The sequence below is a fragment of the Micromys minutus genome (assembly GCF_963924665.1).
Source record: "Micromys minutus genome assembly, chromosome: 1".
NCBI classification, from domain to species: domain Eukaryota; kingdom Metazoa; phylum Chordata; class Mammalia; order Rodentia; family Muridae; genus Micromys; species Micromys minutus.
The window spans coordinates 84,897,553-84,913,271 of record NC_137969.1 but is presented as its reverse complement, the minus strand read 5'-3'; the positions used below and the strand labels follow the sequence as shown (position 1 = coordinate 84,913,271).

General features: G+C 37.7%; 1 protein-coding gene across 2 annotated transcripts in view; it reads right to left on the bottom strand.

The window, feature by feature from the left end:
• Nucleotides 1-15,719, bottom strand: part of CEP350 (centrosomal protein 350) — a 123,568-nt gene that overhangs the window by 98,400 nt on the left and 9,449 nt on the right. For both annotated transcript variants that reach the window (XM_080925470.1, XM_080925471.1), the window contains exons 2-6: nt 10,763-10,848; nt 9,687-9,733; nt 8,531-8,642; nt 7,338-7,497; nt 4,847-5,463 (exon numbers count right to left, since the gene is read on the bottom strand). In XM_080925470.1, coding sequence (XP_080781596.1) covers nt 4,847-5,463; nt 7,338-7,497; nt 8,531-8,642; nt 9,687-9,733; nt 10,763-10,835 — 1,009 coding nt within the window. In that variant the 5' untranslated portion in view covers nt 10,836-10,848. The remainder of the gene's footprint in view (nt 1-4,846; nt 5,464-7,337; nt 7,498-8,530; nt 8,643-9,686; nt 9,734-10,762; nt 10,849-15,719) is intronic.

Genomic DNA, 15,719 nt, shown 5'->3' with positions numbered 1-15,719 from the left:
GAACATTGACTCATTTTATTAAATTCATGGAGAAAAGCTTTCACAACTGCACCTCTATTCCACACTGTTAGCACGCTTTCAATAAAGTGCTTTTAATCCTACGAGATGGTTCCATAGGTAAAAGGTATTTGCTTCCCATACCTGAAAACCTGAATTTTGAGCCCCAGGGCCAGCATGGTAATAGCAGAAAACCAATTCCAACAAGCTGTCCTCTGACATAGAGACACATGTTTTGATGTGTGTATGTGTATGCTGCACATATACACACAATTAAGCCGATGTTTAAAATATAATTTTAAGTTGGGTCATTGTGACCCACTCCTTTAACCTCAGCCCTCGAGGTAGAGGCAGACAGATCTCTCTCTCTGAGATCGAGGCCAATCTGGTCTACACAGTGAGTTCTAGGACAGCAAGGACTACACAGAAAAACCTGTCTTGAAAAAACAAACAAAAATTAACAAAGAAATAAATTATTTTTTAAAAAAGGAAGTGTTTGTATATTAACTCTTCATCAATTCTGAGGGCTTAATTAATAAAGGCACAGTTTAGGAATACCTTGCATAATTATTTTATTATTTTTTCATTTGGGCGACTGTTTTGGTTTTTATGCAGCTAAGGATGGGTAGAGGTTCTATCACTTAACTACATGTTCTGCATAATCAAGATTTCAGCCAGAAGAGGAACAGAACAGTTGTTTAGAGATGACAAAATTCTACCATTATTACTCAGGGAGCTTCCCAGCAGCGAATGTGAGCAGCCAGTAAAACCAATTTAAAATGCTGTGTGTGGTCTAACATTTTATTAGCACAACAGACTCGTAAGATTTAAGCCTTTAAAACAGAAGGTGCGCTTTCAGTTATCTCGCAGGTTTAAGGTTTCTGTGTGCCTGCTGCACTAACACACCTCAGCAGCCCTTCTGTCCTTGGCAGCCTGAATGCTCTGCTGACTGTCTTCTCAACAATTGTTAGCACCTTCCTGGGGCAATATCAGCAAAACAGTAACGTGTCGTGAGCATTTTTGATTTTCATCAGCAACAACTTTGACACAAGAGTCGCTGAATCTTTCTCTGGCCTTGTAATAAGCACATGCTTTTCTGCCATCCTAAAATAATAAATTCTAAAATAATAGCAATGGTAACCCTGTGCAATTTCTTAAACTTTCCCATGGTCACAGTCCCTTCCACTTCCATTCACGGAGGAAGGTAGGTGTGCACAGGTTCATAACAGCATCCCACTTACTGGCATATGCTACTGCAACGCAGATACAACTACTTGCTCCCTTTGGTTTCTCAAGACAGGGTTTCTCTATGTGGCTCTGGCTGTCCTGGAACTTACTCTGTAGACCAGGTTAGCCTCAAAGACACAGAGATCCACCTCCCCTGCCTCCTGAGTGCTGGGATTAAGGGCATATGCCACCACTGCCTGATATCAGACCTGCTTTGGAAACACAGAATACTCATTTCTAGCTCACAGTCTGCATTTTCTTTTCATTAACTTCTACTCATCACTTTCATGACAGACATTCCCCAGTTTATCTTGTTTCTCAGGTTACATCTGCTGACCAATTACTCCAGTTTGACCCTTCTGTAGAATGTTTCACACTTTGAAAGCTTGATTTTGGTACTACTAATAAATCTAAGTACTTTCTCTTTACCTACAAATTGTTACAATATTCACCAGACTTTTTACACCACAGAGCAGAAAATGAGCAAAAGCTAAGAAACCCTCAAACCCTTTGTGGGACATGACGGGAAATTCCACTGCTATGTGATCTACAAATAGATTGTTTACTACCCCTGTGAGCAGAATGGAGCTGGGGAATCTGGACATGGATTGCAAAGATACATCCAAGATGATAGTATGGCCATGGCTGGGCCTGTCAGTCCTCTGGGAGTCTGATTAAATAACGGACTGTGGCTGCCACACGGGATCAGAGGACCTTCGCACTTAGAATATTTCAGATTTTGGAGTACTTTAGGGTTTGGATTTCTCTCTCTCTCTCTCCCTCTCTCTCTCTCTCTCTCTCTCTCTCTCTCTCTCTCTCCCCTTCTCTCTCTCTCTCTAGAAACCCTTCTTTGTATATGCATCTTCATATATGTTAAGGTTTCAATAGCAATATGTTTCTTAATCCCCACATTAACTCTTAACTCTTTTTTAATAATTCCTGAGGCTAGAGAGGTGGCTCCGTGATTAAGAGTACATACTGCTCTTGAAAAGAGACCCAGTTCAGATTCCAGCACCAGTATCAGACAGCTCCCAACTGCCTGTAACTCTATCTACAGGAGATTCAACACCCCTGGCCTCCATGGACATGTGTGTGAGCACACACACAATTTAAAAAGTAAAAAATTTTTAAATATTGTATTCTTATTTATATTCATTACCAAGTTAATCTCTTTACTGTCATTGATCTTTATACCAGAAAGAAAAAGATAGGCAAGCATTGATCTAATTATGATTAACTAATAAAAGTGCAATATGAACAAGAATCATCACAGCACAAGTGTCATTTGTGTTTCATAAAACAATATCCACGCCTTTGGGGTCTTGCTCCTTTTTGGGTTTTTTTTTCACTATCCAAAGCTGACTCAAACTTACAATTCTGCCTCAGCTCTTTCTTAAAGCAAAGAAACAAACAAAAACACAAAAACAAAAAACAGCAGCAAAAAAGCACTAGCAAATACAAGACAAGGATAGGAGAGAAAGCTGAAGGGAGAGTGTGTAACAAAAAGAAAATGAGGGACCCATCAAGGTGCAGAATTAGTTCAATATGAGAAAAACTGTATAAAAGGAGAAAATAAACACAACCGTAAATTGCTTACAGGGCACAACTGTCTCTAGAACAACATATACAACTTGTTAACACAACCTCCAGAAGTGCATCCAGAGATAGGAACACAAGAGTAGTAATGCTTTTCAAAGTATATACTTTAAATCTTTAGAACAGTCAACCAAGTGAATTTATTATTTACACAAGTAAATAAAATATCACTTTAAAATACAATGTAATGAAGTGCATTTAAATTACACTGCACAAAACTACTTTGCTACTATGAAAAAATAAGTCCTTTAATCAGAATATTAGAAACTATGTTCTATAATAAATTTTTTAATGTTCAGTATACGTTATCAGAATAACCCCTCTAAAAGTTAGTTGCAAAATCTTTTACTACAAAAACAAACATGTTTTAAAAAGCTATCATAAAAATATAGTAAACCCAATGACCAACTTAAAAAAGTTATATTTAAGATTTTATTTACTTTTAGAATTTATAACACCTAAGTAAAGTATTAAGTAAAATATTAATCCAAGAAGACACCTTAAGTTTGTTTCAGTGAGATAACCTTTGAAATCTTAGAACTTTAATTTTTAAAGAATTAAAAAACATGAAAATATAGACTGTTTAGTGGGTCTGATACTCTATAACAAGGATTTGTTATATTCTAAAACTATTTCAAAGCCAAAAAGAATATTTTGTTTCCACTGTTTGCTATCTGCTCTGCCAACAGTGTGGATCTGAGACACATATAACTAGAATAAATAAAAAGGTTGTATTAATAATGTCTTACATACACACAAGTAACTGTAAAACAATTCTTCAGTCTTAAAAAGAAAATTAAAGTAGCAGAGTCAGTGACAAACTAATGTAAGCTAAACCAACCAATAAATCAACCTTTTGTAACATGCATAGCCCTGTGAAAAACAATTTAAGAAACGTATACATAAAAATAGAAACCCCAAGACTAGAGAGATGATCAATAATTAAGAGCACTGTCTTTCCTCCCAGAGGACCCATGTAGTACACAGACACACATACAGGCAATAGACTCAAAACACAGAAATTAAAGATAAATTTAAGAAACACATCAGAAATCCCTTAAACCCACTACTTATGAAAACTTAAAACTAGCTATAAAAAGAAAGTAGATCTGAAGAGCATTTCTCAGTAAAAATTTGTCAATGCTAGCATAAATCTGTTTTAAATATGAGAAAATAAACTGTCAAAAATTAAAACAAGATCCATGTTAATGCCAAAATATTATGCAATCCTATGTTAAATGGAAAATCAACTTGTCCTATAAATGGAGTAACTGTGTTTTAGTACTGACAACTAAGCCAGGGGCTTGAGTGTGTGAGACAAGCGAGCACTGTGGTGCTGCTGCATCCCTGTTCCTTTTTAAAACTTTCCATCTTGAGACAGGTCTCTCTGTGCAGTCAGGCTAGCTGGAACGCAGTTTGGGCTGGCCTTAACCTGGACATTCTCTCTCCCTCATTCTCCAGAGCAGATGGGATTACAAGCATGCACCACTATAGGCATTACTGTTAAGCAATTCTTATGAATTCCAAACAATATTCTTTTGGTTGTCAGAAAACTAATCCTATTTCCTATGTTGTAGTCTCAACCTCTAAGAATCCCTAAGGAGCTGAGTACAATGGCTCATGAGGCCAGTCTGAGATACAAACTCTCTTGCAAAAAGAAGAGGAGGGTGACAGGAGAGAAAGAAGGAAGATCCTCTAAAGGGACTTGTCAAAGATTCTTATTCTAGTCCAATTCCAGCCCTTGAGAGGCAGAGGCACACAGACCTCTGAGAGTTCCAGGCCAGTCTGTTCACATAGTGAACATCCAAGGCTACCAATAAGAGCCTGTCTCACAAACAAACAAACGACCAGATAAATAAATCTCACTCTGGAACTATCCCCAGAAATCCTGACTTAGGTCTAAAATTGTCATTTTTAACATGTACATTTTTTTCATATGCAGCTAATTTAGTACTCAGAAGTTTTGTACATCCTAGGGGAACCAGGAGACATGAAGACAGAGAAAAGCATACAGAACAGTACCAACCTTTATATGCCGGAGCGGGTGGTGCTGTTGCCACTTTCCTGACTTTTGTTGTCACCGAGTTGTCAACATTAACAACCATTACGGGATGGTCAATATGACCTAGAGTCTGGGAATGGCCATTTATTTCTTCTGAGTGTTCCCACTGTTTCCTAATCCGCTCTTTAAGTTTTTCCAGTTTTACATCATGTTGTTGCCGCTTTGAAATATCTAATCTTTGGGAATTACAGGCACTAGTAGAGGATGGAGAAGAGTCAGACAGCAGCAACACTTTTGGATCAACATCATGTTCCATGTTGTTAAGAAAAGGCTTTGAATTGTTCTCACTTCCTTTTGTTCTGTTAGGCATTTCTTCCTCAGTTCTTACATGTCCTACCATTTTCATTAAACATTCAGAACTGTGCAATGCATCAATTGCTGGTCCATCATTTAAAAATCTAACAACTGTATCACTGATGACAGAAGATGGAGCACTCTCAAAATCACAGCAATGGATATTCTGGTCTTCCTGACTGACCACCATTTGCTTCATGCTCTCGGGCTTTTCCTCGTGAATACAATAGACATGCTTTGACTCCAGATGACTGGGACTTAAGCTGAAAGGTGTACCATGGGTTTCCCTGTGACAGAAATGAAACAACTCTATGATTAGAGCTATGAACAAAAAATTCTGTAGACTTAAAAACTGCAGGAATTAGATATTGGGTATTTTTACCACATACAGTGTGTGAGGTGACTCATACATTAAAGAGCTTGATTATGCAATTCTAAAATGAATACATGTCTTAGTCAGAGTTTCTGTTCCTACACAAAACATCATGACCAAGAAGCAAGTTGAGGAGGAAAGGGTTTATTCAGCTTACACTTCCACATTGCTGTTCATCATCAATGAAGTCAGGACTGGAACTCAAGCAGGTCAGGAAGCAGGAGCTGATGCAGAGGCCATGGAGGGATGATACTTACTGGCTTGCTTCCCTTGGCTTGCTCAGCCTGCTTTCATATAGAACCAGGTCTACCAGCTGAGAGAGCGACGGCCTAGTATGCATGGTATCCCAGCATTGTATAAATCAAGAGGTGCACACTTAAGACCTCAGTAATAGACAGGAGGAGGTGGAAGCAAGGGGATCCGAAATTTGATCATTCTGGATGAAACTCTGTGTGTGTGTGACTGAAAGAGCTGAAAGGTTTGTACCCTCATGGGAAATACAACACCATCAACAGCCAAGGCACTGAGGTGGAGAGGGCAATTGGGAGAGGGAGCACCTTCATGGAAGCAAGTTGAAGGGGAGAACGAAGGGGTAGGGGTGGGAGCAAAAGGTATAACTTTGAAATGTAAATACAGAGAATATCCAATAAAATTGAATGAATGAATGAATGAATAAATAAATAAATAAATAAATAAATTCAATACATATAAGGCCCAGGGTCTTACTTCCTACTATTTGCCATAGTAAGACTAAGATACATTCAAATCATTAGTAAGGTATCCTTCAAACATACAAAATTCTCTAATTTTAGTACTTAAATATCCTAGGCATTGTTAACAGAAACGTGTAACATTTTCTATCATCTATCCTACACTATTAAAATAATATATTAATCCAGAACATCTAACTTGTTACAAAGTAAGAAAATAAAGTCATACAATTAGTAAAAGTAAAAAATTAATTTCAGGGCCTAAAAAGATGGTTCATAATACTTGCTGCTTGGTTATGAGCAGCTTCTTCTCTTCCAGAGGACCAGGGTTCAGTTCCCAGAACTCACACAGGAACCCACAAAGGACAGCTCACAACCAACTGTAACTCCAGTTCCAGAGCATTCTTAGGCACCAACAACTCATGTGGCACATATGCATACAGACAGACAGGCATGCACGCACGCACACACAGACAAAATTATAACTATTCTTCCTATCAAATACTTATAGAGAGAATACAGACTAGGAATGCAGCCCAGTGACTACTACAGGAGAGATCTTTGATTTGAAATCTAGTACCACAAAAAAGACAATCCAGTAGTCAGTACTTCATAAGAAGGTTGAATTCGGAGGAGCTTATGGGTTTTTATTTATGTTTTGGTGAATGTTTATTATTTGAATTACCTGTTGTGGCTTGAGTGTGAGACAGACACATATGTTTGAACAACAGAGGGCACAGTCTGACACTATTTTTAGAGGTCTGTAGAACTTTACAGTTGGACAGTTAGTTGGAGGAAGTGAGGTACTGGGTAGGCCTGGAGATGTCATTCCCAGAGCCTCCTTCTCTCTGCTTTTTAACTGCAGTCACAGTGTGACCCACAGCCTTCTCTGCCATAAAAGACCATGTTCCTTTTAAACTGTAACCACAAGAAAGCTTTCACTCCTCAGGCTGCTTCTCAGACATGGTCACAGCAATGAGAAAAGTAACCAAGAGAATTTCAGAATTGTGTATTGAAAACGAGAAGAATCATAACCCTATTGTAGTTATTACAGACTATAGTGTTTTCCTATACCAACCTGTAAGAAACCAAAGGTTCACGGAACTCCACACGGTTGTTTTTCTTGACATTACTTTCCAGGGTGGTAGCCCTGAGAGGACTACGAGATTTCTCTTTTCGTGGTTTAGAAAATTTGGAAGTTGGAGCACTGACCCAAGAATCATCTAGACATCTACCATCTGAAAGAGAAAAAGAAAATCTATGAGACATATGATATAAATCATGACTGTTTAAGAGAATAATTTATCTATGTGCTATTTCTACCATCTTTAGTTAGATATTAGGTAAACAGAGAAAATGCCCACAGTCAACTAAATTTATAGAAAAAAAATTGTACTCTAAGAAGGTAATACCAAATTAAAATCTCTACACTGAAAGGTAGGAGGATTGTCAGTCAAGGCCTGCCTGTACTACAAAATGAGTTCAAGACCAGTGTAGACAACTGATCTCAAAACACAAAATAAATAAAAATAAGCCTGAAGATACAGGTCAGCAGTAGGAACTGTCCTTGCATGTGGGACCCTAGGTTACCCTCCCTTCAAAACAATAAGACGAAAACTGTCAAAATCCATCAATGCTTAGTCTTATGTAGACAGCATTTACTTGCACCTTGTAGCCCACCAAGGAAACCAAAAAAATCAAATATCTGCATAATATCAATTTATTATATAGTTTCTATATGAAAGATATTCAGTGCATGAATTTAGCCCCCTACAAAAGAGACACATATGAGTTAAGTCAACTAAATTTTACTTTCAAAGACTGTATATGTGAATTAAAATAATAAGTATATATAACCTCAAACACCCAAACAAAATTCTCATTACCACAAACAATGAAAACTCAACTGTCAGACTGGTGAAAATATCATCAGCATTACTAAACATGAGGCTGCATCAGAAGTACTCAGCATAAGTACTCACTCTAAGGACATGCATTGCAGACTACTTCAGAAGTACTCAACATAACTACTCAGTCTAAGGATATGCCCTGCAAACTACCAAGAAACACCAAAATAAAACAACAAAGCTCTGTATTAATGGGGCTGAGTCCGAGCCCACACAAAAGGCGGAAGGAGAGAACCACTTTTACAGGCAGCCTCCAGCCCCCACAGTGTAGGCCATGGCATATGTGCATCCTCACAAGCAGTAATAATAATTTATGACTCTGTATTTAATATAATTAAATTCTTAAAAGGAACTCCACACGTACCTTTCCTACTTATTTTTCGGGTAGCACTTGCAGACTTCTTAGCATCCATCACAGAATCGATTACAGCTGTACTTGTAGGGGTTACTTCTAATTTGTTCTCAATGTGTCTCAGCTAAAGTTCAAATAACATGAAAACACATAAATTAATCCTGAAATAATCCAATTACAATTCATTCCTACATTACATACATGTAAAGCTGATGTAGAGAGATTGCACACCACTTTGTTATAAAGCCAAATCTTTATTATACTGAATCACAATACAATTTTTCTCCCTACTATTATGTAAGGCTGTTTCTCAAGATGTAGAGAATAGACATTTTCAAGAGAATACCAAAAAAAAAGTAAATAAATAAATAAAGTTAGCTGATTTACTTTCAAAAGAGTTCCAAAGATTACAAAATATAAATTTCCACAAAATAATCAAATATCTGGAGAGATGGCTCAGCAATTCAGAAAACTTGCTACTCTTGCAGGATCAAGGTTCAGCTCCCAGCACCCACGCACTAGCTTACAGCTGCCTGTGGGCTCCAGTCACACACACAATGGACATATACTCTCAGACAAAACACTCATAATATGAAAATATAAAAATAATTAAATGCTTTTTAGAATAGATAATAAAGAAACAAAGCTGAACTCAGGAGGTATATAAAAATGAAAGAGAAAAAAAAAACCCAGGTATTAAAATAATTAACTGAGAAGAGGAATATCTACTTAAAGGGACCAAACATTACTTTACCAGTTTAGATTTCTAAAATCCAGACAAGACTAAACACAAAGACACAGTCATGCTTTTTTATCAAGGAAAAGAACATATGTCTACGACAAAACAGAAAAGGTAACTAACTCATAGTCCATTCACAAAGCCAATTCCTTCCCCTTCTTCCCTGATAGTCTCATAGTGAGCCTTCCACACAGGTCCAGTCCCACTGCCCCATAGCCATCCTTCATATCACCACACAGGTCACATGAATACTCACATGTCATGATAGTAGCAGGCCCAAAGCAGGATCTAGCTTACTTCTTCACTACTCAAGTTTGTTCATAGTGTAATATATGCCTTTGTTTTCAAATATTCTAATTAATCACATTATAACCAAGGTATCAATTTTAAAACAAGTAAGTGTTTAAAACAGAAACCGAAACTACTTACAGCAGCCTTGGTCTGAGAAAGTGCATCCCATGATGTGGTTACATCTACTGAGAAAAAGTGATATGAAATAGAGTCAGAGTTCTGAAATTAACTTAAACTATAGTTTCATATGCTCCCAAATGTGATCAAAGACTTGAGAACTACTTCCTTAAAGCTATTCATTATCAAATGCATTTGTGAGGCTAGATCAGGCTACAAGAAATTTATAAAAATAAGATGTATACTCCATTATCTGCAATGGCCTGAACACCCCCAAAAAGAGAGAGGGACAGACAGACAGACAGACACACACACACACAGAGGGGGGGGAGGAAGGGAAGGAGGGAGGATATGAATATGGTAAGGTAAAATAAGTTAGAGACTTGCTATCTAGCCTAAGCTGACCAGCTTAGAATCTCCTGCCTGAGCCTCCAGGGTGCTGGGATTTTAGGTATCCACCAATATACCCAACCAAATAGAAAACTTTGTGTTATCTATTTGGTATCTGAATTAACAGTCTTTCAACTAGTTTGAGGCCGGATCGTTTCCAAGGAGTTATCTGTCCTCTTCCAGGATAAGAATTTTCATTTCTTCCAAACACTCCCCATATGGCTTAATTTCTAGTTTCGTCACAAACAGGACTCTTCCTCTGGATCTACTTGTTTGTCAGTTTTCCTTTAAAAACATCAGACCTTAAAGTACCTCTAACAAATAACTTTAATTTATTATGTATGTACTATAGATGCTGATGTAAGATCAGGATTTCTAAAAAAGTAAAACTAATTTTGCATATATAATTTTTAAGGAGAGGTGAGTTCTTACTATGTAACAGAAGCTGGCCTTAATCTCATGAAGTTATGAGCACTCGCAAGCTATACAATTCAGGAGGTGCTGGGAACTGAGCACAGTTCTCTGCAAGATCAGTAAGCACTGTCTTAACTACTGAGCCACCTCTCCAACATAATCCATTTTTTGTTTTATAAATTAAAAAATAATGCACAAATTTCATCTATTTATTAGCCCAAAATTTAACATATTATAGGGCCTTAGAAAGAGACTAAGTTTAGTCTTTAAAAAAAAAAAAAAAAGAATCATACCTTGAACTGTCTCCTTGCTTTGAGAGTTCCTTGGGTTGGGTAAAGGCACCTCTTTTGACTTGCTGCTCCTCATCTTGCCAATTTACCTGCAATTATGTCATCAATAATCACTGACCATCACTATTATAAAACACAGTAGTAAAGAAATAGCCTGACTTATTCATGAAGGTCTGAAAAACACTGTCATCTCTAATAAAATGTAGCTTCATAGTCTCATAAGTGACACATAATAATCCAATAAATAATACTTTAGAGGGACTATTACATTATCAAAATCTTCATTATTTACAGAGCACCAATTATGTCATGAGTCATGAGGTCGGAGCTGTGCCAGTGGTAGAACACGTGCTGCCCTTACATAAGGCCCCAGTTCGCTCCCTAGCATGATGCATGACAGTAAGGGGAAGGCTGCTGAGATGGTTTCCATCCTAGGGCCTGTAAGCTGGGAGCTAACGTCTGACCTCCACATGTTGCCATGGCAATGCTCATATCCCCACAGTTTCTCACACACAGTAAATAAACAAAAACACAAAATCTTATTGTAAAATATAAACAACCAACACCTTATCATGTTTCATTTTCTCTACTGCAAATAACACCTTAGCCAGACATGGTGACAAACACCGTTAATCTCTTAAGAGGCAGAGGCAGGTGGATCTCTGTGAGTTTAGGAATAGCCTGGTCTGCTCAGCAAGTTCCAGTCAGTTGTTCATAAGGAGGCATTTGTCTTAAAAACAACACTGTGTATATCAATTTTGGCCTATTTGGACTATTTGTCTAGAGTAATATCTGCAAAATGTATCAGAACTGAACTAAAGAATGTGAAGGACATGCTGCTGAGATCCAACCAACGTCAACTGCTTTCTAGCTTCCAGTAATGTAAGACCCTAGAAGCTTCATTACAGCCATTTAATACTGTTTGTATTGCTTTTGTTTTTGCTGATTCCATATGGAAAGAATAATTGCTTGAATCTGAAAATGGTAGAACTGAGGCAGATCAAATATTCTGCCATAGATCTTTCCCCGTTTTTAATTTTTTTCATATATTACATCCCAACTGTAGCTTCCTTCCCTTCCCTTCCCTTCCCCAGCCCCCAGTCTCTCTTCTGGAACCATGCCCCCTTTTACTTCCCTCAGAAAAGAGCAGGCCTTCCAGGGACATCAAGCAAGTATATGGCATAACAAGCTACAATAAGACCAGGCACATATTCTCACATCAAGGCTGGACAAGGCAACCCAATAGGAAGAAAGGGTCCCAAGGGCAGGCAAAAAAGAGTCAGCGACAGCCCCAACACCCATGGCCACAGTTAGGAGTTCCACAAGAACATCAAGATACATAATTGTAACATGTACTTAGAGGGCCTAGGTCAGACCAGTAATGGCTTTCTGATCTCTCTGGGCCAACTTGAGTATCAGTCAGTTGATTCTGTGGGCCATGTTCCTGTCATGTCCTTGATCCTTCTGGCTCCTCCAATCCTCCCTCCCCTTCATCTTCTGCCACATATCTTAATCTTAGTTTTCTTTATTTATGAATTATCCTTTGTTCATTCATGTAGTAGGATCTGAATTTTTAAATTAATTTTCTTAGTTCTTTAGAGCATATTAAATTTTATCATATTTATTAAATATTTAATCCACAAAATAAGTTTAAAATTTGGAACTTAAAGGGAGGGAGGCTCAGCAAGTAAAAATGCTTGCTGCCAAGCCTGACAACCTGAGCTCTATTCCCAGGGCCACATTATGGAAGAACTGACTCCCTAAGTTGTCCTCTGACCTCCACATGTGTACCATGGCAAATGCAACCATGCACATACACATGCACGCAAAATAGAGAAGATACAATAAATTGTTTTATTCAATTAGTTATTTATAAGGAAAGTACAATCTGTTATTTGGAATCCTGGGAATGCTAGACTCCAGCAAGTTCAATATTTTAAAATACTAAATTAGATTTAAGAAAAAAAATTTACCTAGTTAAAATTTTAAAGTATATTAATTTCATGGAAATTAATTTCTCTAAGGAGTAGATAATCCTGACATTAGGCTTCCTAGAAACAAACTTCAAACTGTTGAAAAACAATTCTTTTAAGGGTCAGAGATTGGTTCGGTGGCAGAATGCTTGCCTATTACATGCCCTCTACTCAGTCCTTAGTGTTGTACATATAAACTTCTTCAAAAAACACATTTTCTTCTGAAAACAAGGGTAGGGGGAACAAAAATCAGTAAATTTGCCAATAATTTAAATTTTTTCAGTCATAAAAACTTTAATCACAGTTACCAACACTGATTGGAAATAGAGCTCAGGGGCTGAAAAGCTGACGAGGTTGATAAGAGCCCTCAGTATACAAACGTAAGAACTTGGTCTAGATCCCAGCCTCCATGCAGAAAGCTGGACAAGGGTGCACATGCTGTAAGCTAGCACTGCAAAGGGCAGAGTCAAGTGTGTCAGTGAAAGGCCTGTTCAAAAGGGAATGAGCGGAGAATGAAGCAGCAGGGCATCTGACATCCTCTCAAGGACAATACGCACATGTGCATGTGCACACACACATGTTCTTCCTTATTCTTTATCACTAATCTGTCAGTGATCAGACAAAATTATCTTTAGAAACATTTCTTTGCCTTAAAATAAGTATAAAAATATAGTGATTATTTTCTCAATGGAAATGATAAATAGGTCAAATAAGTTTTAAAACTGCACTTCAGTCCACAATTTCTATATCTAAGAGTTAATGTTAATAAAGGTAAAGTAGTAAACATACAAATGTTTCAAAACAAATGCCTAATCTATAGTCACTCTTTAATTACAAATATCTAGTAAAACATTTATATAAGAAGGCATGTAACAATATATCACACATCTAGTTAATGTCATATTTGCTCATAAAATGATGTAGTTCAGGATCACAACTCTATTACATAAGGAACACCACAAGCAACAGCTCATGTGTCATACAACCCTATCACTTGAAGGACAACACAAGCAACAGCTTCCATGATGCTACAAGTGGGGCTGATCAGCGGCCTTGGAGTGACTGAAATGGGGTCACCTCCACCAAACAGGTTTAGGGGCCAATCAATTAATTGTTTACAATCATTCGTTGATTTCATAAATATGTTCAGCTCATAAAACTTAACTAGGTTATATATTTGTATGTTGTTTTCATGCATATCATAATTCATTTACACCACTGTTTTATAAGACTTGTTTTCCAAACCTAAAACCAAAGCAACAATCTTTAAAAATTACTTTTTTCTGACTTACAAGTTTATTTTTTGACAATCTTAATACTATTTGAGTGGGCTGAAGAGGTGGCTCAGCAATTAAGAGAACTTGCAGAGGACCTGGGTTTGATTCCTAGCATTGCTACTATAGCTTACAACCATCTACACCTATTCCAGGGGTCAGATACCATCTTCTGACTCTTGGCAGCATTAGGGACACATGCAGTGCTCTGACATAAATGAAAGCAAACACCCATAAACATAAAATAAATAAAATGTAAAGACTTATTTAAACATTGTTTAAAATTATCTGACTGAAGAAAAAAATCTTTTAAAAAATACTTCCAATGTAATTTTCCATTTGTTGGTATTATAGCAATATTTTATTAACATACACAATTTCAATTTTTGATATTGAAACTCCTACTACTCCTAGATTAATGTAAGCACAGCTCTCCTGTTTCCTTGACAGCACATACACTGAATGATGAAGGGCCCTCTCCCTCAGCCCAGTACTTCAGTGGTTACATTTCCAAAGTACCTAGCACTAGACCTCTTCTTTTCTAGCTCCTTCTTACCAAGAACATTCAACACATTTTAAGGTATGCGTGTACTTGTCCGAGTATACACTTGTGTGGGTGGGCATGCATATGTATGTGCATGTCATGTGTGTGTGGGTGTGTGTGTGTGAGTGTATGCACATGCCCATGGAGGGTAAAAGTCAAAGGTGGTGCCTATCTTACTTTTTGACACAAAGTCTCTCACTGAACCTAGAACTCACCTATTCAGCTATAGCACTTGTCCAGCAAGCCCCAAGAATCCTGCTTCCACCTCACTAGAGCCAGGATTACAGGCACACACCATAATGCCTAGCTCTGAATCTGGGTTCTAGAAATCTGAACTCAGATCTTCATGCTTGCAGAGCAAACAGTTTAATAACGGAACCAGCTCCCTAATTCCTCAACATACTTTCCATAATCTCAGCTATTTTCCAAAAGCTACTGTAACCTACCTAAATCCTCTGGGGCTCTGGAGAGATAGTTAGAATGTGGTTGGATACTGTACAGGTTTAGGAAACGTGGCAGTGTTGGTTATCCTCTGGAGTTCATGACCTCACCACCCACAGGCAGGACTATATTTACTGGAACAGTGATGAATTCCTACCTACTGAACATGCCTTAAAGCCAATTTAGTTAGCCTCAAGATATACCTTCGAGCATATCTTAGCCATAGTTGTTGTAATTTACAGGCTTTAATGAGGATAAGACATTGGCTTTATTCACATTCCTCTAGATGAAGAGCTACAGGCAATTAATGGTTGTTAAAGAAGGTAGAACTAGCCTTCTTCTAGGACAAGTGCCCTAATAGGTTATCAAATTCCACGTGATCCGTCCTAAATATACCACATATAAGCACCACTAAATGAGCATGTTGCATTTATTTATACATGCACACACACGCGAGAACACACACAGAGCAACAGTTAAAGAAGTTACATATTGAGAGTGGAAGGACACTGGAGGAGTTGGAAAACAGAGGGCGTAAGGTGGGAAGGGGAAAGGATGGGTAGAATTATGTAAACACGGTACTCAGGTATGAAATTCTAAGATGAGAGGGGAGAGTAGGAGAGTAGGTCACCCTAAGTGAGAGACATGAGCACATATCCGTAAGTGAGAAGCTGAGAAAGGACAAACACAATGTGTACTATTTGCCTACTAAACCTGGGAACATGGTG